This window comes from Crocodylus porosus, unplaced genomic scaffold, assembly GCF_001723895.1.
Source record: "Crocodylus porosus isolate Cpor-Errol unplaced genomic scaffold, CroPor_comp1, whole genome shotgun sequence".
In the NCBI taxonomy this organism is placed as follows: domain Eukaryota; kingdom Metazoa; phylum Chordata; order Crocodylia; family Crocodylidae; genus Crocodylus; species Crocodylus porosus.
Window position 1 is genome coordinate 37,432,335 of NW_017728931.1, and position 24,470 is coordinate 37,456,804.

General features: G+C 45.7%; 1 protein-coding gene across 2 annotated transcripts in view; it reads right to left on the reverse strand.

Moving 5' to 3' along the window:
- Window positions 1–1,472, reverse strand: part of DENND5B (DENN domain containing 5B) — a 188,782-nt gene extending 187,310 nt beyond the window's left edge. For both annotated transcript variants that reach the window (XM_019544624.1, XM_019544623.1), the window contains exon 1: window positions 1,211–1,472. In XM_019544624.1, the coding sequence (XP_019400169.1) occupies window positions 1,211–1,322 (112 nt within the window). In that variant the 5' untranslated portion in view covers window positions 1,323–1,472. The remainder of the gene's footprint in view (window positions 1–1,210) is intronic.
- Between the last annotated feature and the right edge of the window lie 22,998 nt (window positions 1,473–24,470).

Sequence of the window (24,470 nt, forward strand, 5' to 3'; positions counted from 1 at the left end):
ATAAATATAGACATTTTTCCCTTCACGATGAGGCTTCAGAACTAATCACCCCATTTTTCATCCTGTCGACACTGGCCTTAAACCATTTAACCCATTTCAAGTGGTTCCACATAAACACAATCTGACCACCTTTCACACTGACTGGCCAAATTACATTTTTAACAGGGACACTCCACTTAAAATCCAGTTATCACCCTTGAAGTCCCCCTGCCATTTCTGAACAAATATGTTCTACTCCCCCCACTTTTTCCCCATGGGAAGGTGGGGTGAAGAAGTCAACATTCTGAGACACAAAATGGATTTTAAAAATGCCACAGCTTCCCATTTCTGTTTGACACCCAGAGTATATGGGGACTTCGAACACAACAGCAGCCAGCTAGATCCTCAGGTCTCATCGTGGAAAGAGCTCTTCAGTCCCCCATCTTCCCCCTCCCTACATTCAAAATATTAGTGTGCTATCCCCACTACACACACATTTTGAGTTTAGGGAGGGAGGGGGTCAACTAACTAATATTTGGGGTTTAGGGAGGGGGAATATTATGTGTTGGGGGCATAGCTTACTGATTTTGGAAGGGAGAAGAGTATGTGCATCTGTGGTGGGGACAGATCACAAATGTTGAGTGTAGGGAGAAAGAACATGCATGTGCATGTCTAGGTGGGCACAGTTCTTGGGGGTGTGTGTGTGTGTGTGTGTGTGTGTGTGTGTGTGTGTGTGTGTGTGTGTGTGTGTGTGTGTGTGTGTGTGTGATATTTTCAGTTCAGGGAGGGGAAATGTGAGCTATCCCCCTTACTGTCCTCTCTCTCTCTCTAGACCTCAAACGCTAGTGAGGTATACCTCTCCTACACACATCGCACACACACCCCTTCCCCCTCCCCAAGTATTAGGAGCTCCCCCTACATCCCCCTTCCCCTCCTCCTGTCTAAACTCAAAATACCAGCGACTTCCCCCCAAGCCGCGCTGACCACCGCCAGGGCAGGGGATCGGCAGGGCCGGGTGGAGCCCAAAGCACAAAGGTCGCTCGCGCTGCTCCTTGAACCCGAGCTCCAGCTCCAGCCTCCACCCCCCGCCCGCAGGCGGCCGAAGCCGGCGGAGCCCGAGGGGCCCCGCCAGGTGCCCGCAGCGAGCCCTCCCCCCGGCCACACGGCAACCAGGCCCGCTGCAGGGGACGCAGCGCCGCCGGCATCGCTCCCGCCCGTCCCCGCCGCTCACCCGCCAGCTCGTCGGGCTCTAGCCCGCTGTCGGCGTCCATCCCGCACAGCACGAAGTAGTGCGCGAAGCGGCAGGCGGCCGAGCCGGGCCCGGGGGCGGCGGTGCCGCTCATGCTTGCAGCCCCCTCCCCCGCCGCTGCGGGTCCTCCAGCTGCTGCGGAGCCGGGCCGGGCCGCGCTCAGCGCCGCATCCCCCGCGCTGCGGGCGGGTCCCTGGCGCAGGCCCCGACCCGCAGCCGGCGAGAGCGAGAGCAGAGCGAGGGGCTCACGCACTAACCGCGAGCGCCCCGGCGGTGGCACTGCGCCCCTGTCAGCAGCGCCAGGGGAGGAGCCGCCTCTCCGCCACAGCAGCCAATCAGCGTGCGGGGGCCGGCCCCGCCGCCCCGCCCCCCGCGGCACCTTGAAATAACGGCCCCGCACGACGCTAAAGGCCGTAGTGCCCTCCGCTCCACCCGCCGGGCCTCGGCCCTAATGTGAGGGCGCGGGACAGAGCCCCGAGGGAGGTGATGCCAAGTGACTCACGTACCTGGGGCTCCGTTTCAGCAATCAACGCCCCTCTGATTTGCTCTGAAATGGAGGCTCCCTTTGCTCAATAAAAGAGAACTCCTTTACCCAAAGAAACTCATCTGCCTACGTCCAGCGCCGACATCTGTGGATACCGAGGCACCCACATCACTTGGGCACCTGGAGGCCACCTACAGACATTGGGTTTCTGTGGGGAGAGTGGGTGCTCTTCCAGGGGGACCCCAGCTGTGCAGATATTCAGGGGGGAGGTTTTCCCCTGAGCAAAACTGGCTGCTCCAAAGGGAAAAAAACCTGGGAACAACCAGGTTTAAATCACTCACAGGAACATTTCTCCTGGGAAGGTGAATGTCTGTACATCTTCCTGTAGACCCTGGAAGCCAAATGAGGCAAAATGAGCCCAGTCAGTGCACCAGGCTATGAACAACTGGCAGCTGCCCCAGCTGCTGGATTTGCATTTGTGGCACATCTGTTTTGAACGGAGTGTCTATACTGTGCAGAGATCCCCATGTAGAGCCAGTCTCTCTGACTAAGGGGAACAGGGAACCTGCTATAATAATTAATTATGGGGCATAGGGGTACCGCCCCCATTTACCACCATGAATTATATTTTGTAAGCTCACAGGAAAAGTGTGTTCTCAGAAGGAATTATTAGGGGGCAAGAAGAAAGGCACTGCACCTAATCCTTACCATGCACTGACTGGAAAGCGTCTACTGTATAAAGAAGGAGGACTTTGAACAAGTGCCCACTGAATGCTACTCTGCATCCATGTTCCAGCTGGAGGGAGCCCCTCCTGTATGCCAGGCTGTTCTTGTGGTATCGATGTAGTTGCAAGAACACCAGAAACAGGGCAACGCTAACGACGGCAGGATAAAGTGATTTCTATTGATTAGAAAGGGAAGAGGTATTGAGTCTTCTTGCTTTTGTTTGTATTTACTTAAAAAAATCTGTCAACTGTTTCTGAAACATGCCACCTGTATAGAAACTCCTAGTGACCAAATGCTGCCCAAAATCTGTACACCACTGCTGAGCTATGAGGCCTCCTTTACTTGCCACCCAACAAGTATAAACAAGGGCAGGACCAGGGAAAAAAAATCAGACAATAGATATGGACAGACTAAACAATTATACTGAGTTAAAAGAGCAGAAGGACTTATTAACAGAAAGTTTAGCAGGTGTAACTGTGTCCTCTACCCACAGAACATGGAAGCAATTCAGCAGTTGTTTCATTCAGAGACAAACAGCCATGGTTTAGTTTCTACTCGCCCCAAGATATAGCAGACATTCAGAACAGTTACAACAGATCACCTGATGCTTGGCTAGACCTCCACCCTTTTAAATCCATTCATTATTGTTTCATCTGCCCATATCCAATGGTTGCTTCATCACCTACCCCTAAGTAAAAACACTGAAGATGCGAGAGCTTTTTACTACAGCCATGCTGAGGGAGTAATGAAGAAACCCATTAATCTATGCTATGCATAAATTCACTGCAGGACTATGCTGGTCTATTAACAGTAGTGGCATATTTAGTGCAGGAAGACTAGAATTACCATTGCCCCCATTATATATAGGAATGTCTTAGCTCCACACTGAAAGTCATCTGTAGGACAGGTGCAGCAGCTGCTTAATAGCACATAGCAACACAACAACATAAGACAGAAAAAAAGAATACCATATCCATGTGAACAACGAGGAATTTACCATATCCCAGGAGGATGTAATTATCCAGCTTGAATACGAGGAAGACACTAGCATTAATACCCATACTCTGAAAAATGTACCATGAAATTTATTTGAATTTTTTCTGAACAAATTTAGAAATAAACTTAATTGTGAAGAAACAACTTATGCACGTAGTAGAATGATACTCCCATTCTCAGGTGTATCTGAGTAAAAGGCTGCATTAAAATTGGCATTAGACCCTCCTTTAAATTGTATTGACAATAAATTACATTCTAGCATTCATTGATACATCTTTTTTTTTAGTAATTTCCTTATCATTTTAGGTTCTTATACAACATTCATCATAATAGAATTTAAGTATTTTACAAATGTTAAGCAACATTTCCCCATTCCTCTTAGTTTTAGCATGAGTCTCAAGTTTTTGTTCTTAGAGTCTTGTGATTATGTAAAAAGCTCAACTTCCATTCAATAAACAAATAAGAGAATAAATGTTTCTATTTGTGAAGGAAAGCTTTGAACATATGAACCTTAAAGACTAAAAACAAGGTAATAAAGGAATGGACCAAAACATACTATTTTAAAAAATATCCTAGTTTCTAAACCAATCACATGGAGTGAAATTCTCGCTCCACTGAAGTGCATGCTGACATTCCCATGTATTTTAATAGGCCAGGATTTTACTATTGATTTTGTGTTTTCACTCATAATTGCTGAGCGTGTGGGTTGGCAATTCTGGACAGGGACAGATGCTCAGATGGTTTTAATCAATGCAGCAGCATAGGAATGTTGTGACTATTTATAGAAAGTGTTATTTCAGGGGAGCAGGAATGAAACCATGTTTTATATTTTGCTCTGAAGGCACTAGAGCTAGTGGGGGTTCTGTTGTATTCCAGAAAGGAACCCCCCTATTGTCTTCACATATTTCTTAAAACTCTCATGTAAATATTTCATTATCATTGAAGTGTTAGTAAAGTCAGCTGTGTGAAGCAACCAAATTGGAAGGGAAGGGGACATATATATCTATGAAGAAATACTGTAGTTTCTCTATATGAGGGCTCTCAGAAAAATTAAAACAAATCAACTAAAAACATGAAGTTAAAAGGCTGAATCCTTAATGGCATCTGTGCAGCTGCATAACTGTTTGGGATTCTGTTTCGCCCTGGGGTGAAACAGACTTGCCTTGCATATTCCACATGTACCTGGTGGAAGTAAAATAGAGAAGGTGGACAGCAACCTTCCCATGTTTTAACCTAGTGGTCACTAACCAGTAGATCTCAATCCACCGGCAGATCTCAGAGCCTCTTGTAGTAGATCTCGGAGGCTCTTGGAATCAGTCTGAGGCTGGGGTGGGGGGGCTGAGTGCCCTAGCCCAACAGGTCAGTCTGTGAGGGGAGGGGCCAGGGCTAGATTAAGGCCCCCCACCCAGTGAAGGACAATACCACAGAGGCAGGAGCAGGGGTAAGTTGAGTGGGGCCCCAGCTGGGTCAGACTTACCTGCTGGGGAGGTGTGCTCCCCCAAATATTTTTTTCTACATCTGCCCCACTCTTCCCTCTCCACAAACTTACCTGCTAGTGGGGGGAGTGGCAGCGGTGCACAGTAGATCATGGGTTGCTTTTAAATGTCAAAGGTGATCTCCTGCTTAAAAAGGTTGGAGACTACTGTTTTAACCCAATGTCCATGGAGTGGAAGACTGAGGTTCTAGGCCACCCCCCCCACAGAGGAGGCTTGAATCTGAATTTTCTCCTTTAGCAGTAAAGAGCTGTTGCCACCAGGCTATAGTTCAACATATTCCAGACATCTTTCTAATTCTGATCCACTGTACCTTCATATGCTATTTATTAAATCAGTGATTCCCAAAGGGTGTGCCAAGATACACTAGTATGTTACAAGCGTTGCAGAAATATGCCACAAAACATGGGCTGTATGGGGCTCTGACTAGCCTGTCCCTGTGCAGAGGGATCGAGGCCCAGCTATGCCAGCTTCATAGAGGGGTCGGGCTTGAGGAACTGATTTGGCTCATTGACTGGTAAGCCAAATCAGTGGTAAGCCAAATTTTAATCCAGGCAAAATGTGCCCCAGGTATCAAAAGTTTGAGAAACACGGAATTAGATAAACAACACTGGGAAAGTTTCTGCCCCAGAGGAAGCAAGAGCCTAGGCTAGAAATTAGAGCCTATTCCTAGCCGAGCAGCAGCCATTTCTCTGAAAGGGTTTTAGATAGCATTTGCCCTGCTAAAATGTTGGGACTTACACAATCTTACACACATGCCTGGGCAACAGCAGTTTGCTGTGTACCTACCCAGCTAGAATATTGCCCTCCAGAACACACACAGTGGGTGCCTGCACACTTGCATCAAAAGACCTGTATGTAAGTGCTAAAAAACTTCAGTTACATGGCTGCCAACATACCATTTTGGCACATAAAGTGAAATAGGATTTAGCTCCAAGTGCTTAGGCCATGAACAGACATGCATCAGTAGTGCTACAAACACTGCAGTATGCTGTAATGCTACAGAAATACAGTGCTATGCAAAGTGTTCATATGTTCAGGGCCCCCTGACTAGAAAGCTCCGAAGTTGCAACAGAGGTAAGATCTTCAGCCAGAGGGCAAAAGGGGCTTGTTACTCTGTTTCCATCAGCACACAAGGGAAGCTTGTCAAGTAGCTGAATCAGTGACAGCTTGCCTTTTCCTACACTAGAGATAGGGACCACTACCTGCTGTCAGCACCAGCAGCTGTCCCTACTGCTTCTCTGGTAGTGTGAGCAGAGGTTTCTACTGCCATGGCAAACAAAGCTGCTGGTCCTCCAAGACTAGGGCAGGAGTAGGCTTTGTGACAGCTTGCCACCCTCTGTGATCCAGTGGGCAAGAGAGCTCTCTGCTCCCCCAGAAACCAGGCTCAGAGCAGTGGACTCTGTGACAGCCTACTACAACAAGCACAGCTGCAGCCCCTAGTCCTGGGTGGACTTCAGTTTTGCTCCCCCGTGGGCTGTCATAGAGCAAGCCATTCTCCCTCCTTCCTATCTTAGAGGGAGGGAGAAAATGTAGCACTGCAGAGAGGTTCCTGTTTCAGACTGTTGTCTGCCTATGCCCTTAGACCAGCACGGCTATGACCAATACCCCTGCTTCAAGCAGGAACATTTCTATAGCACTTTCACCATTTTTAGTATTCTGACTGATGAGATGTGCATCTATACACCCACTTTTTGTATATGCAAGGGCATATATGACACTACAAATATAAGGTCAGTCCATAGCTTTAGACAATGTTAAACCAGTGTGTACATGCAATTATTCAGAAATTAAATGATCTCACTTCACAGTAGCTTAATCTTCATTAATTCTCTTGACATTCAGCAAATAATGTATTTTTCTTCATTTCATCCCTTTATTATTCTTGGTCCATGTAACACTACAAGTAATTATTCTCCCATCCTGGTGTTTATCCCTTTCCATTATTTATAGACTCCTATGTCCTCTTTTAGTTATTTTTTAGCGAAGCTTTCTATATTTAGCTTTTTTATCTTTCCTTGTAAGTCAGATCCAATAGCTCGCTATAATTTTTTATGTTTTCCTGTGAACTACTTCTAGTTCAGCAATTTCCATCTGATACAGAAGCGCCTATAATGAGCTCAGTTTTTTTTAAGTATTTAGCACCAGAACTGTATGGGAAAAGGTACTATTAGTTTTGTGGTCTGTTTAATGTGAAGGTTTTGTGTAAGCAGCCCAAAATTACATTGGCCTTTTCAATGACTTCACATTTTATTTCCTCCTAGTGTCAGATATTCAAGCTTATGCACTCATATTCATGGGCGTGCATGCATATGTGTGTGCGTGCACGTGTGTGTGTGTGTGTGTATTGTCTGGCAGAAAGAACAATAACAATTTTCCAAATACAAGAAAAAATATTTAAGGTCTGCTATTGTGCTCCGCATTTCTGCTGACTTCAGCATTGAACTTAATGAACAGGTTTGTACTAGATGCAAGGAGGAATCAGCTGAATGGCCAGTTATTTTCCCTTTGTCTCACTGAGAGCTAGATTACTTTATTTAGTTAGGTTTGTTTATAAACTTTCTTTTGCTTTTCTACTCAGCTCTAGGTCAGATGCTTGGAGTTCTTGTGGTCCCACTCAAACCCAAGTATTATTACAGACTAAGACAGTGGTTTTCAACCTCATCAGACACAAAGCACCCTTTGGAAAATGCCACCTCTTAGTTTTCACTTGTTTTTTTACTATGGAAAAATAATAGAGCAATTCTTCTGCTTTAAGGGACTTAGAAAGATCAAAACAGATCTGAATATTTTTGACACTATGGATTCCTATTTAAAATCTCTGGGGTTACCTTGTGAATCATGCATAGGTGTTTGCACACCTAACTACTAATATTGTGCAGCATGCCATAGCACCCTTAAAAGGATCTGTGGTAGCATGGTTGAGAATCACTGAAGATAAAGATGACCTAGTTCTTTTGTTGCAGGCATTACCAGTGGAGAAGAGTATGTGTCCCTAGTAAATATGACATGCTTTGCCTTTGTCTCCCTTAAGGACATCTGTATTAATTCTCTCTAGAAGTACCCCAAAGTTTTCATGCTACACTTCTGATGTTTTCTGTTGTGTAAGGGGCAATTCCAGACCACTGTATTCTGGCGCTTTTTGCTTACTGCAATTTTTTTTATTTGAATATACTATGTATATAAAGAGACATTTAAATCACACTAATAACAAATAAGTATCAAACATGAAATACTTAGAAGGTATGTAAGAAATCTAGTAAGTTAATTCACCCAGTACTTGTCATCATTGCTCTTCTTAGTGTACATTTAGGGTCAATCCTTTCCAATATCATCATTCCCACTCTGGAAAACATGATCAATAGAACAGTCAAGTACTTCCTTTGAGTTTTCACCTCTTATGGAGCCTATAAGGCTTAAAGGGACATAGTAAGAATTATAATAAATACTACAACTTCCATTGGTATTTAGTGTTGGAGGGTGTAAGCCTCTTGAAAACATGACATTTTTCATGGGATACAGATGCAGCCATAGAGATGGCCTTTGGGCACCAGAATCATAGAATCACAGGGCTGGAAGGGACCCCGAAGGATCATCGGTCCCAGACCCCTACATGAGCAGGAAAGAGATTTGGGGTCAGGTGACCCCAGCCAGGTGACCGTCCAGTCTCCTCTTGAAGACCTCTAGGGTAGATGATTGCACCACCTCTGAGGGGAGCTTTTTCCATAGTCTGGACACCATAGTTGTGAAGAAGTTTTTCCTAATGTTCAGCCTGAAACTATTGTCCAGGAGTTTGTGGTCATTGTTTCTAGTTTTCCCCCAGGATGCCCTGGTGAACAGTTGTTCACCGAGCCCCTGATGTATGCCTCTGATATAGTGGTAAGCCACAATCAGGTCCCCTCTCAGCCTTCTTTTCTTTAGGCTGAAGAGTCTGAGATCCCTCAGCCTCTCCTCATATGGCTTGCCATGCAAGTCCCTGATCATACAGGTGGTCCTCCCTTCTCTGGATTCTCTCAAGCTTTAGCACATCCTTGTTGAAATGTGGTGCCCAGAACTGGACGCAGTAGTCCAGCTGTGACCTCACCAATGTTGAATAAAGCAGGAGAATCATTTCTTTGGTGTTACTGGAGATGCATTGATTGATGCATGCCAGAGTTGTATCAGTCCTAGCAGTTACTCGGTTGCATTGCCAGCCTATCTTTGGGTGTGTCCGTGCAATCCCATATCTTGGTGTTGTCCGTGAACTTGGCTAATGGGCCTTTCACCCCCTCATGCAGGTCATTGATGAAGATGTTGAACAGTACTGGGTCGAGTACCAACCCCTGGGGTATGCCGTTGCCCACATCTAACCAGGATGACACTGATCCATTCATTTGGATTCTCTGTGTCTTACCCCACAACCCGTTTCACACCCACTTGACAGTCCCACAGTTGAGCCCAATATCTTCCAGTTTTCTGATCAGTACCTCGTGGGATACCAGGTCAAAAGGTATAAGATGTCAACCGCTTTTCTCTCATCCAGGTGACGTGTCACCTGATCCTAGAAAGAAATGAGGTTGGTCAGACAAGACCTGCCCGTGACAAAGCCATGCTGGCTGTCATTCAGTATCATGCCTTCTGCAAGTTTGTTACATACAGCTTCTTTGATTAAAGTTTCTAGGATTTTCCCTGAAGTTAAGCTAATAGGAATTAAGCTAGTTGGCCTGTAGTTTCCTGGGTCCTCATGCTTCCCCTTCTTGAAGATGGGCACAATATTGAGCCTCTTCCAGTTCTCTGGGATTTGTCCGGAGGCCCATGATTTTTTAAAGACCTTTGCCAGGGACTCTGCGATTACTTCAGCCAACTCTTGCACGCTTTGGTGGAGTTCATCTGATCCTGCTGATTTGTGTACGTCTAATTTCTTTTAATTGATCGTACACCAGTTCTATTGCAAGGGTGGGAGTGGTGTCAATCTCTCCCTGCTCATTCTGTGCCCTACCTGCCATGTTGTTCCTCTTGGTCTTGTGAAAGACTTAGGCAAAGTAGTCATTTAGGAGTTCCATTTTTTCTTGAGTGGTAGTGACCAGGTGTCCTGAGACATTGAGCAGCGGCCCTGGACGCCTTTTAGTTTTCCTTTTACTCCCTATGTAGCTAAAGAAGGACTTCTTGTTGTCCTTGATTCTTGTAGCTAGTTTTAGTTTGGTTTCTGCCTTAGCTTGCCTAATCTGGTTTCTACAAGTGTGGGCCATTGTCAAGTAGTCTTCCTAGAGGCTGTCCCAAGCTTCCATTGTTTGTATGCCTCTTTCTTTTTCTGTAGAAGGGCTGCAACTTCCCTGCTTAGCCAAGAGGGTTGTTTGACCCTTCTACTACTTTTTCTCCATAAGGGAATGGGACTTTTCATACCAGAAAAGTCTGTAATGTCTCAGTTTGTTCCCTATGGCTAGGGACAGACATTCAAAAAGCCTGAGCCTAAATTGATTCAATCTTTGCAGATTAGTCTAACCTGGCTAGGCTAAACTGGTTTGTATCTGTACAGACATTCCCTTTGAACTGAAAAAATTCAGGCACATGCCTGCAGTGGCTCAGGGTAGAAGCCAGGGGTGCTAGAACAGCCCTCCCTTCCCTTCCACAGAGTTGAGCTGAGGGGGGGCATGGGCAAGCCCTGGCAGGATGCTCTGATGTTCTCCTCCACTCCCTCCTCTTCCCCACCCCCCCAGCATCCCAGCAGGGAATGTTTATCATCCCTAACTCAGTGTTTATAAACCCATTAAGGAAGCAAAGCCTCTCTCCATTAGTTCAAGTTCTTCTTGAACAGCTTTTCCAAGGAAGGACATTACCAGCTACCTGTTGATTAACTCCAAAAAGCCTGTCTGCCTTTGTCGTCTCCCACAGCACAGACTGTAGCCAGCATGTGGCCTGCTAGCTAATGCTGAGAGGTGTTAGGCAGAGGGGGAGGGAATAATCCCTGTTTAGCAGGGAGAAGCCAAGCAGGCACCTGCAGTCTCTGCCAGAGCTCCAGTGAGGGAGCAGAGGGGAGGGGCCAGCCCTGTTGTGGAGCAGAGAGGTCTGCTCAGCTCAGAGAGCATACTGGGATGCTGGGGGAGTTTGGTTTTATCTTAAAACAGCAAGAGGTCTGGGACAGACATTGCATAAACCAGTTTGAGCCAAATCAGTTAAGTCTGATACTATATTCAACCAGGTTTATCTCAAATTGGTTTCAGCCATTTTCAAACTGGTTTATGTGCATTGAACATATGCTCTGTTACAGATTTAAGCAAGCTTCTGATCACTTAAACTGGTTTATGTGTAATGTCTGTCCCTGGCCTTTGTGTGTCACCACCGGAGTAGGAATGTGTGTTCCTTGGGAACAAATGACACGTATTTGTGCAGCTGCTAGTTGTCCCTAGAAAACACCCCTGCATGTGTGATCTGGTGCGTTGCGTGTTGTCTCAGGTGGGGTAGGGGAGGCTGGGGCCAGCACCTGGGGGCCTCCTGGGGATACAGCAGTGGTGATCCAGGTGCATGGAGCCTGGCCAGTAGTTAGACCATGGCGCTGACTGGCCAGGTTTTGATTTCAGGCAGCACACACTGCCACCACATGCACCATCCCACTTTTTATTGGCACAGGGGTTTTTTTGACACTGGGATCTCCCTAAGAAGCTTGGTGATGTTCTTGTGCACCTCTCTGTCCTGCTGTCTTACAGCACACTACTCATTCAATCTTGCCTCTCATATTCCTATTCCCTCTAGCTGTCTTCTCAATGGAGTGGAGAAACTCAAAGAATATGCCAGCCCTTAAATGTCATTTTTGTTTCCTTAATTTGGGCCAGTTTTTCAGTGGCTATTGAGGTTGTGACTCTTAAGGATCCTGCAGTGAAGAAGATCATTGAAAAAGAAGGATATAGATTTATAGTGGCAGTGGAAAGGGCAAGGGGACTGTGAGAACTCCCTAAATGTTTTCCTTTAAAGATCTTAAAGGCAACATGCAAGGGCTCAAATTCCTTGGTGGCTTTTTGCATTGAGACTGCAGCATAGCCACAGATATTGCAAGTTGCTTTGGATTCCTCTAATTACATAACCCATGAGGAGAGAAAAGTTGGAGGAGGAAGTCCTGGGCCGTAAGTACAGAGTTAGGGCAGTAAATGCTCATAAACATGCTGCAGGCAGTGGTGGTGATAGCTGACATATTGTTCTTGTGGGTGACAAAGGACCAGGGAAGGCAGATGCCTTAGGCAGCTTAAGGCCAGCCTGTCAGTTTGTTACCCAGGTGTTTACAGAGGTGGTCCAAGTAGACAGATCAGAGCCAAATGGGTAGGTATTTTATCAAGGTGGAAGAAAAAAAGCTGCTATTGCTGGAAATCTCAATGCAAAGGATCAAAGACAATCTACTAGAACATTCTGTAGATACAGTTTGTCCCTGAGGATAAAAGGGACATCTGTGTATGGGTGAATGAGGCATATGAGGCATTTCACAAGGAAACAAGGATTGCCTATCCTGCCTAGCTTTGTAAGACAAAGGAAAGCAAAGCGCCAAAGCCAGAAATACCACTCTGCTTCTACTTCTTTTTTTCTTCTTTACCTTAGCACAGTCAGAAAGTGATTTGTGTGAACCAGGGCACTGCCTTTAACATGTTTGCTATGTTGCTGCTTAAAAAAATAAAACACATGGTCAAACATACTCCTACTCTTTCTCTGTCATCTAAGTTCTTGTAAAGGGATATTCACAGCGGCACCTACTGGCTAGAGGCCGGAACGCAGTGTCCCCTCGTGGCAAAGGGGATTAATTAGTAGTCTTTGGAGTCTATGGCTGTTTGCACAAACAAAATCCACAGTTGAAGTGGTGTAACTGGAAAGCGACGCAAATTAAAACATCTCTGAGTAGTATTAATTTAAAGTGTCAAATTAACTTTAAAGCAGCGGGAAATCCCGGGTCATGCAAACACAAATGTAGTTGCATCAATGTAAATGGGAAATTTCATTTCGTCTGCACATGCCCATGTAGTTTATTTTGGTATGCTAGTTTAGGTACATCACACTATTTCTTTGTTTGCAGGGGGATGGCTTTCTGGTCTGTTATATTTAAAATTCTGCCAAGTGCCTCAAATTGAATCTTATTTCCTGTTTTGTGGATATCTGTAAAAGAAAACTGCAGCTTTAAAAATATATTTCTTCATCCACAGGCCATGCAAAAGGGCACCATTTTGAAATGCTAAGGTAAGCATCAAAGCAAATTTCAAAACATGCACTTAATAAATCATGTGGGAGGCAAGTATTTCTTAGGACACTAACGTTGATTGGACCAACTATGGAGCTGGGACAAAGTTAGACAAGCTTCTGAATGCTCCTATTTTCTCAACTATTTAAGTTGGTCTAATAAAAGATACCAGATTCACCCAAAGAACCTTGTCTGCCTATGTCCTTAGACCAACATGGCTATAACCTACACCTCTGAATGCAAGACATTCTTCTTCTGGTTTAATCACAAGAAGCCAGGCATAGCATAGTATAAACCAGCAGTGGGAGGGGGTGAGATCATTCTTACGTTACCTTAATAAATCATGCATTTACCTGAACTCCCTTCCCCTTCCTCGCTGTACCAAACTAGGCTCCTGTGAGTCTGGCTTTGGCTGTGGTGTGCTGCAGATAGCTCCTGGCTCTCCAATGGGACTCTGCCTCATCTTTGGTGGTCTCCTATCTCCTTCTTGCTGTGCACTTCAGAAATTACATCTTCTTGTTCCCAAGAGGTGGCCGCAGCAAGGACTGTGGTGGTGGTAGGATTTATGCCAGGTATGGAAAGCATCTGCATGAGCAAGTTGCTGGGGTAGCTCCAAATTTTCTGTTCTGCCATCTCATTTTGTGGTAGGCTTGCTGCAGATCAATCCCTTGTCTTTGTCTGATATTGCTTCTCCTCCTTGGGCATGTGTTTCCTCTGTGACATCCCTATCCCTGAACTTGCCCATCACAGGTCATATGCAGCCCTATCTGGGATTTCTCATCTGCTTCAAGCAGAAGCACAAGATTCAGGTGCTGGTCTCTCTCTGCATGAAACTGAATCTGACTGTTCACAAACATGGGCTAGCAGAGAACCAGGCATTTCCAAAACACCATGAGTTTCTGAGGTGGGAGAAGGCTTTAATCCTGCCAAGTAGAACTCAACTTCGGGACTAGAGAAATGTCCCTTGTGGAAATCAGGGCATTGTAGGACTGAGGCTGGAGGACCTTTGGAACCATCAGAAGAAATGTAGTGACTACACTGGCATTGTACTGACACCTTTATGTATGTATGCTGGCTGAAGGCGTATGCTACCTTGGGTAAGCAGTGTTACTCAGTTGACAGAAAGGCTGGGTTTTGCTATTTCATAGCAAATTTACTTGTGGAAGCACACAAACAAAACCTATGCTCCTTAATGTAGACCAGGCCTGCCACTGTACCATTCACCCTTCTTCCATGTAACAAGAGCTCTGTCCCACTCCAGCAGGAAGATTGTGGCTGGACAGATTTGTCTCCCAGTTAGTGATTTTCTTCTGAGCAGTGGATATTTTTCTGCAGTTTTGAATTAGTATAGCTTTCACTGCTTGCATTTATCCTTAATCTCACAGTATGTCCTACTTTTTCAAAATCTCTCTATTTAAACTGCATCAAATGCTAACAAGCTTTTCAAGTTTTTTCTCCCCCTCTTAGTATTTGCCATAAAGGATCAGATTATTGGTCTATCAAGTTCTGTTTCCTACTTCTGCCATTGGCTAATTTCTGATGTTTCAGAGAAAGGTAAGAAGACTGTTACTTTAGGGATATGTTGCATATCCTTGTCAATGTCACACTGTGTCACATTGTTTTCTTTAGTATGTTCCTGGCAAAATCCTTAACTTGAATCTCTCACATTGATTTCCTGCAAAGGATTTTTTTATAATCTTCCAAGCCCATCTTGATTTTTTACTGAAAGTATTATTTTTTCTAATATTTACATAGCATCGTGAAATGTCAAAAGGGATGGAATGGAGGGACAAAATAAATACTGAGTAGCATGCCAAACAAACGTGTATAAAGCTTGAAGTGGAAGATTTTTAAATTTGGTAATAAGTAAATGAAGTAATTTACCCCACAACAAAAGTTGACCCTAGAATATCAGTGGGTTGGTTTTAAGGAGAGATTTAAAGACAGAAAGTGAGATTAATTTGGGCACAGGGAGAAATGTTAAGAAAAACATAAACATACGAGTAGGAGGAGACAAAATAAGTAACAGAACAGAAATTGCTAGCTAGGTCCATGAAACAAACAAACAGTCTGAAGCAACAGTTTTTGCAAGAAATCTACTGAAAGCCCTGAAGACCTTTCAGGATACCTTGGGCTTTAAAAATCAAACAAGCCAGCAATATAACAAAAAAAACAAGACACTTTCCTTTAGCACAGATCACCGTTACTCAGAAGGCAGATACTGCAGGCATCTATTTCTAAACTAAATCAAATTATAGTACCATTAAAGGAACTGGCTCTTCTTCAATATTGGTGTCATATTGATAAAGATTAAACTTGAACGGAAACATGGTGCTTTCGCTCCAGCATAATTGGTAATTATTGCTAGAGCAGCATTATAGATAGCAAATTCAAAGACTACTACTTTTCTTTTTGAGGTTACCATGACCATATCTGCTCTACAATAATCAGGGGCAGTGCCATCCTCTTTTCAGTGTGGAGGCTGAGGTGGGCTAGCCAGAAAATTGGGGGTGGGGGCAGGGGCTGCACTATACATCTACTGGCCAAACATACTTACTAGTTTTTTTTAACATTTTTTTTAACATTATGCACTTAAGGTGCTGTGCCTCTGCAGGCTGTGGGTGGGAGTGGGGTGGCTCAGCTGTGCGGGGCGGGTGGTGGCAGCCTGGGAGGAGACAAAAGGCTTGGATGGGGTGGCACTGGAAGAGGTGGCTACAGGGGGACTAAGGTGAATTTTGGGGTGGCTATAGCCCCCCCAAAAACCCTCCCAGCATCGACCCTGAGAACAATCTTGCCAGAGTTTCAGTAGCTCCCTCTAAAATTGATTTAAAAAAAATCATTTCCAATTCCAACTCCTTGCATATGCATCCAGTATTAGTTATGCAATATAATTTAGCTAAGTTTGCTGTTACAAATGATCTGTGCTGCTATAGAAGCCCTTCTAGGTTTCTTTTGTGCTGAGGATTAATGAAATCTCACGCACCCATGTAATTGGGTAGGGGGACACAGAGGCAATATTATGCATAACCATTATACTACCCTTGTTACTGAATTTGAGCTTAACTCTCTGCTAGAGCACAGACCAGAATTTTGGCTTTTTAGAAGGCCTTACACAGAGCTCAACCCCAGGGCTACTGCATGTAAAACCCTGATAAGTAGGTGTTAATAATTCCTTACCAACTTCAAAGAGAAAGTAACATACAGTTTCTAAGGGCATATCTACATACACCACAATGGCAGTATGCTTTGACTGGGATGCCCTTGAGTGTGCCCTATCCACCCAGTCCTACTGATATGCTCCAAACCTAGAAATATGGCTGTGAAGTTGAATTGCTCCAGTTCAGGCCTTAATGGCCACTCTTGAGATCTCTGTCTCCAGCGTGTTTGAAAGCAGCATCTGAGGAGGAGCCAGGAGCAGCCTCATTGGCCCCCTTCTGGGTTTGGAGCATGTGTAAAAGCAAATGGACAGGCTATGGTGGGAAATAGCTCAGCAGCAATATGCTGCCTCCTCCATGTAGAACTATCCTTAGTGAAACATTTGATGCATGAAGAAAACAGCAATAGTATAAAACACTGTAAAGAGCATTCAGAATATTATGCCTAACTTGTAAACAAAGCAATTAGACAGTAATTCTGCTGGTACTCTTCATGTTGATGTTACATCTGCTTAATTTCAAAATGAGGTTTCAACACAGCATTTACACTTTCATACTGTGGTACACAGATGTACACTATTCTGCTTATTTTTATAGATGCTATCTTACTCTCTACAGGAAGACCACAGTATGCAAGGTAAGTCACCTGGCCTCTTCAGAGCTGGAGAAGAATAGCAGCATCTTAGTCATTTTGCCAACACTTCAGAATCCTGTGCACAAACAGTCTAGAGATCTCTACAGCCAGTAGCAAGTAAGGCCTTAAGGAAACGATTAGCCAAAAATCTGTAGTCTCTGTCCAAAATGCTGTAGATACTGGGACCCAGGTCTCTTGACAGAGACACCTATGCTTGTATTGAGCAAATGCCAATGCTATCAAACTACCTTTACCTCCTGCCTTTATGAGGTTCCCCACTGATTGGCTCAGCTCCCTGTGGGAGACTAAGTGTGACCTGCCAGGTGCGAGGTACCCTCTAAGGTACATGCGTGCACAGCTGCGCACAACTAAAAGTGTGGCAGCACACAGCCTTTTCAAGGCCACATACCAGGGGAGGAGCTGAAGGTCAGCTCCTAGGTGAGGTGGGGTCAGGAGCCTGGCAGAGGCTCTGCTGGCTCCAGGGAAGTGCTCCGCTCCTCTGTATCAGGGCTGGGAAGTGGAGCACTTCCCCAGAGCTGGCGGAGCCCACACCAGCCCCCCACCCCAGCCTCCATCCCTTCTTGCCTCACCTCGGGGAGGAGCTGCTGCCTGCCCTGAGTGAGGCTCCACTGGCTCCAAGACACTGCTCTGCTCCCTTGCACAACCTCAGGGAGCGAGGAGGCATGTAGCATTCTTAGAGGGAACATTGGCCAGGTGGATTGCCCATCATGAAAACTTTGTGCACTACTCACTAACGGCTTGTAAGCACATCCAGTACCTTCCACATCCTACTTCTCGGCCCTTTTATTTCAGTTGTCCTGCCTTGTCCTCTGTGTGAATCACAAACAGACAGTACCAGCCAAAATCTGCCTCTCCTTCCACTGATTCTCCCTCTTTGTGCCTAACTTCCCCCAGCACACAGCAGTGTAAAGCTTGTGAGTTACACTAGCATGCAGCCATTGAGTTTCTTGCACGGTGTGGCAGGGCACTTAAGCACCCTGCACCTAAAATGGAAGGGACCCATGAGAGACCCCTAGTGGTGAGAAGGGGAAGGCTCAGCTGCCAGTCACCAGGGCAGCACAGGTGCGGGTTGCCGAGACAACCAGTTTGGTCAGCTGACCAGAAGGGGGCAGGGCCTGGCCTATATAAACAGCCAGGTTGAGACTAGGAGGTCAGTTTCCCTTCTAGCAGCTGAGGAGGAGGGAGCTCTGCTGGGAGTAGGCAGAGCAGAGAAGCCTGATGGCCTGAGCAGCATCTGCTTGATGATACTGGCTGGAGGAAACCCTGACAGGGATATGAGTGAAGGTTAGCCAGTTGGTTTGGAATTTATGTTGTAACACAGGAGTGTGAGTTTTCTGTTTCTTAGTTGTGTAAGACTGGAGGACCGGGTGAGGCTATAAGGGGTTGGAGGAGACCCCATAGGAGCTCCCCAGTAGCACAGGGGTTCCTGGTGCCAGAGAGGGTGCCATGTTTTGGTGTGTATTGACCCCAGCCCCAGTGTGGGCAGTGTTGTGAGGGGAGAAGCCCCAGTGCGGGCACAGGTGAGAAGCCCCAGTGGGGTGCAAGACCCGAGAAGGGACTTCGGGGGCCAGGCATGGCTATGGCCACCTGAGCCTCAATTGGGCAAGGCACCAGTGCGGGCGGGAATCGCAAGGCGAGGCCCCAGTGTGGGCAGGAGCTGCAGGACAAACCAGAGAGCGCCTGTGAGGGCACAGGCAATGGAGAGAGACGAGCCAGAGGATCTGTGAAGGCACGGGTGATTGTAGGACCCACACATGGCCCCAGAGGCTATAGTGCACAGTGTCAGCGAAGGCAGGGCACAGACAGAGACATCTTACCCTCTTTGGCACAGTGCCCTGAGAAGGCAGCCTCCCTTTTATTATATCAACATCAAAGATGTGGCGGGCGAGATAGAGGGTGCATTGAAACCAATTTGGCACGGTAGGTAGGGGGCGCTAAGGGAGTTCACGGCCACCCTTAGGCCGTGCCCTGCCACACATGGGCTTTGCCTCTGAACCCAGTAGACTCGAGAGCAAAGCCATATGAGCATTATGGCCTTTCAGGTAGCTCTGGAGCCAAAAGTGGAGACCACAGGCCTGTCCAATGCTACTGAGCTTGTATCATATACCCTGTCCATGGGAGACTTACAATCCTTGCAGTCACCTGCAGTAGCAGATCCAGGAATGGGGGGTCTTCAGTAGGGTTGCAAAGGGCCTGCAGATGCATGTAGAAGCACACTCCTGCACTTGGCCTGGGGGCGGTGGGTAGATGGGTGGGGGCTGGGCTGCTGTGCACAAAGGGGGCAATGGTGGCTGCCACCACCGCCGCACTCCATTCCCAGCAGCCCCCATGGTGCCAGGTCAGGGGGTCCTGTTGGTGGCCAACTTGGGGCCACAGTAAAACAAGGTTAGGAACTACTGAGCGAGACTGTTCTCAGTGGTGGCAGATGACAGAACAAGGAGCAAGGTCTCAAATTGCTGCAAAGGGAGTTAGGTTGGATATTAGGAAAAACTTTTTCACTAGAAGAGGGGTGAAGCTCTGGAATGGGTTATCTAGAGAAATGGTGGAATCTCTATCCTTGGAGGCTTTTAAGATCTTGCTCAACAAAGCCCTGGCTGGAATGATCTAGTTGGGAATGGTCCTGCTTTGAGCAGGGGGTTGGACTAGATGACTTCCTGAGGTCCCTTTCAGCCCTAACTTTTCTATTCTTCTATTATTCTGTTGAGTGGCTCTGGAGCCCAGGGGATGAGCAATGCTGTAGTTCTCCCTTCCCTGCCTCTCCCTCTTCCAGCTGAAGTCAGCAACATGGAAAAAGAGGGGACAAGGGGTGACAACGTTTATTCCTTGGGTCCCAAGTTCATGCAAGAGCAGCAACTCCAGGCAGAGTCTGCAATGAGAGCTCACATGTGACGCAGCCAAAGAGCAAGGTATGACTACATTGCCACATCCCCTCTAGATCCACCCCTGGTTACCGACAAAGCAATGTAGAAATGGAGCCAATATTCTGTGCTGAAAAGCAAACAAAAAAATTACCCATGCTGTGATGATTCCATCAGTATCCAAGAACATTACTGACTTGCTGCGTGAGCTCATCCAAGTCACTTATGGTCTAATTTTTTTCAGTCTCCCATAAATCAGGCAGTTATGTTTCTTGTTCTTCAGCTGTGCCATCTGTAAAATGAAGGTAATGAGGTTTATAACTGGAAATTGCTTGGAGATCTGCAAATGACAAAGTGCCTTGCAAGCACAGAGTGCTATTATTAACAAAGCAAATTCTGCTCTTGTCACACCACAGTACAGGTGTACTTTCTTCCCAGGCGTTGGACTGAACTTTGGCATTGTCAGATGCTGCTGAGTCATTCCGGTTTGGGCACCCACAGGCACTGCTGCACTTCCTCCGAGTCTCATGTTGGACTCGGGATGCAGTGAGATGTTTTAGTTAGGCTTCTCTGAGTTGCAAGTGATCGTGTTTTCTGCCAGCATTATACTACCTATAGTGTATTTCTGGTACAGGCTGCTATGGGTCCATGCTTGTAAGCAGATAAACATTTTTCTGATACTAGTGCTTCAGGACATCAATATCGTTGATTCTGCTTCTTGAGAAATATCCAGGGCAGTAAGTGAATCAGAAACCTTGTGACACACAAAAAAAACACAGATGCAAATTCTAGTCATATAAGGGAATCGCACCATGGAAACCATACTTGGACCAGAATTCAGTCCAGTGCCTGGGCAAAAGGTACACCTGCATTGTGGTGTGACGAGCAGAGTTTGCTTTGTTAATAATAGCGCTCTTGTGCTTGCAAGGCACTTTGTCACTTGCAGATTTCTATGCTTAAATGCATGCTTTGTTATTATTTTAGGTATCAGCCAAATATAAAATCAGCCAGAAGAGATTAGCTGGGTTATAAAACTCAGTCTAGCCTTTGTGTATACCTGAGCAAACATGTTGTTGTGTGTGGTTTTTATTTGATCAAAACATGTTTTCCCTTTTTTTTTTCCCCTCTCTTCTTCCTTCTCCAACAGGGTTGAATCCTGCATATAGTGACTTACACAGAGAAAAGGATATAGCCTAACATCATCATATTGTTTGAAGTTGGTCAGTACACTGTGGTTCTAAGACATACAGGAGCATTTCTGAGGCAGTTTTGGAAGTTAACCACCTCACTGTCTTCATTCTTGATGCAAATTGAACTAAAATGCTATTTCAGTGGTTGGACCAGCGCCCCACTGAAGCACTTTGAGAAGTGGCAGATGCCTCTCAGCTACATTACCAGCACAGCATGATTCTGAAAGCCTAAGAGGCTTGCTAAGGAGTCACGGATGGTATAGCAAATATACAAAATGAAATAAATGAAACTTGTGAAGGACATGATGGAATCAATGCTCAGCAAGAAATGTTTAATTAAACTAGCAGAAGGCTGGTCCTTTACATATATGTGTTATGAAACACAGGAGTAACAACCCTGTTATAGACCTAAAAGCAATCCTTGGGGTCCCATAAGGGACCTTTTTTGATTGCATGATTACAACTCTAATTTTTTGACTAGTAGTCTAATGGCTTAATATCCAACAGGTCAGCCATTTATCTCTTGTGCTAGATCCATAGAAAAATAAACCTGCTCATCATGACATGACATCATGACAAGTTGTCTCTACTTTCTGTACTAGCTTAATGCAGAGGCTTCTGGTTAGGCCTTGAAAAAGTGGAGTGCTTGTCCATACCCACTATCAGACTGATGCCATAAAATAATGAAAATGGTTAAAAGTATAGACAGACACCTGACACACTTATCAGGTGTATTCCAAGCAAAAGAGCCAAAGGAAAAGCTGAGCCAGTGAAGGCAAGGAAACTACATGAGCATTTCAATTGACCTAGCAGCTAAAGAAAACAAAAGGCTAAATATGCATCTCAAGGGAAACCTGTAAAAGGTGCACTGAATACAGGAAGGATGCCCCCTATATGTGACAAACACACCCTACTCACATTTCTCCCAACAAACATCTAACGTATAGGGTGCTACAAATGTCTGAACCATTCAATGCATGTCTAGAGTTTGGGAAACAAACCATCACCTGTACAAGCTACTGCAAATGTTCCCCATTGATTAAACAAATACCCAAAGACAGGTCCACTAACCAATGCCTCTAAGCATCCTGTCTGACCACTCAAGGCCCATTACCTGTGACTTACCTATAATTGCAGGGGCTGCAGAAAAAAACCTACAGTCTTCACACCTAGACAAATCCAGAACAGGACCCAGGCAGTTAACAGTTGTGATATGATTATCAACCTTTTTCTCCCTGTTTGTTTAGACTCTAATCGGCCAAATATCAAGGAGAAATGCTTTGATGCTATACAGTTTAATAGTATAAAAACTAGACAGGACTGCCATCAAGGTGTACATAGTACAAGATGCCATCCTGCCACCCGGCCAACAAGTAAGGGATCCATGCTTTGAGGCTGTACAAGAACTGCTTCCTGTCTGCATTGGGTAAAGATCTCTGTGCACCTAAGGTAATATGAAGGAGTAACAGCTTGTTTTATATTGGGAAAGAGTATTTCCCAATATTATTTAGTTATTTAGTTTATATTTAGTTGTTTAGTTTTGTAGCTTATTGGAAGTTATTAACACAAGCCTTTCTGCTATTCATCAACCACATGTCAATTCTCAGAGCACTAGGTTTAAAACTCACTTTCTAAGTGCAACAAGTGCAGTTGCAGTGTTCGTAGTGTAGCAATAGTACTGCAGGACACTGTTTAGCCTGGAGAAGAGGGATACTGCTGCAGTAGTTTGGCCAACCTGGGAATCTAATGGAGGACACCTGCAGGGCCAGACACAGGCATGGCTGAACAAGGTGGCCACCCAGGGCCTGAACAGAAAGGGAGCCCAAAAATGGTAATTTAAAAATTATTATCAATATCTCTGGCAAAGGAGGGCCCGATACTAAAAGTTCACCCAGCCCCATCAGCAGTCTATGTATGGTGCTGGATACCTGTGGCTGGCACAGGAAGGTACATGACTCCCAGATGTGTGGTGTAGTAGATATATAAGCCCAAGGCTGAGTCTATGGAGGCAGTCTCGCTCTGCAGGCTGGAGGGAAAAGAGCTTCTAAGAGAGGCTTCAGAGGGCTGCCAGGCTAACTCCTGAACTGACATCCACCCCTTGGGTATGGACATCCACCTCCTGAACTGTCTTCACCCCTGGGCAGGGGTGTATAGGCAGTGTATCATGGTTCTGCCCTGGCTCTGGACCGTGCCATCACCAGTGCAAGATCCCAGCCTCAGTTACGCAGCAGCTCCCCACCCTGCTGTGCACTCTGGCAGCACTGCTGGGGCTGGTCTCTATGCAAAACCTGGCCCTGCGCTATCACAGCACTGCTGCTGCTGGGGTCTCCGTGGAAACTAGCTGCAGTGACATGGGTAGGGGCTGCTGGGAAATGGAGTACAGCTGCTAGCTGGATCCACCATTTTGCCCACCCCTGCACTAGATTCTCAGCACTTGGCCAATGTTTGTTTGGGAAAAGGTAGAGAATTCAATACAGCCCTTGAGAATAGGAATTGTTATTCAATCCATTCTCATAATCCTTCTGAGTAGGAGCCCCTTGTTTCCAACTGCCTGATGGTTCTCATTGAAAGGCATGGTAACTGTTCCAGGATGGATGAAGCACACAATCAAGGCAGCACACTGTTGGCATCTGGTATTCTCAATGCATATGCCTGAAGCCTGTCAACTCCAAAGTTTAGCTGAGCACTCTACATCTTGTCCAGTGATGCATTCTCTTGTCCGGAAAACAGTACTACGACAACATATCCGTGTTTGCATTGGGAAAGTTTATTCTAGGATGAAATTTCCCATAAGGATTGAGGCACATGAGGAAATTATTATGCTTGGGTCAGTCTGCCCTTGAAAGTAGCTGGAAATCCCCTCCCATTGGTCTGCATGTGGAATGTATTGACCCCTGCCAGTGACGATGAGTTGTCTCCACCTGAGATTGAGCACTGTCAGCCCCCTTTTGGAGGTATGAGTTTTTTGTAGGGCAAAAGGGAGCAACCTAGAGAAGTTAGCCTTTGGAGAATAAAACTGTAGAGACTGATAGCAGGCCAGAGGGCTGACCTGACATCCCCTAATGTCTATGTGAAGACCTTTCATGCTTGGTTGAACTGAAAATAAGTTTTGTGGCCTCATGCAGCTGCATGGAAATTGTTGTATTTGTCCCATGCTTCATTATTCACTGTGACCCAAGGCACCTGTAAAAGTCAGACTAATCTGGCAGGCCTCAAAACAAGAATACAGATAACCATAGTGTGGACCAGGCCCTGTGTACCCAAGAAAGGCTTGAAAAATCCCACATATTTCCCTGAAGTAAATCTGCTGGTTTGCAGAACTGGTAAGGAAACCAACTTGACATACTTGCCATGTTCTTGAACATAGTGACTGCACACATGATGCCCATTTACACACAAATTAGCCACTGGGTCTCCTATGCTGCTACAGTTTCCTTGATTCCCCCCTGGGGCCAGCTGCAACATTTGCTTTATCTGGAAAGAGGGGCAGC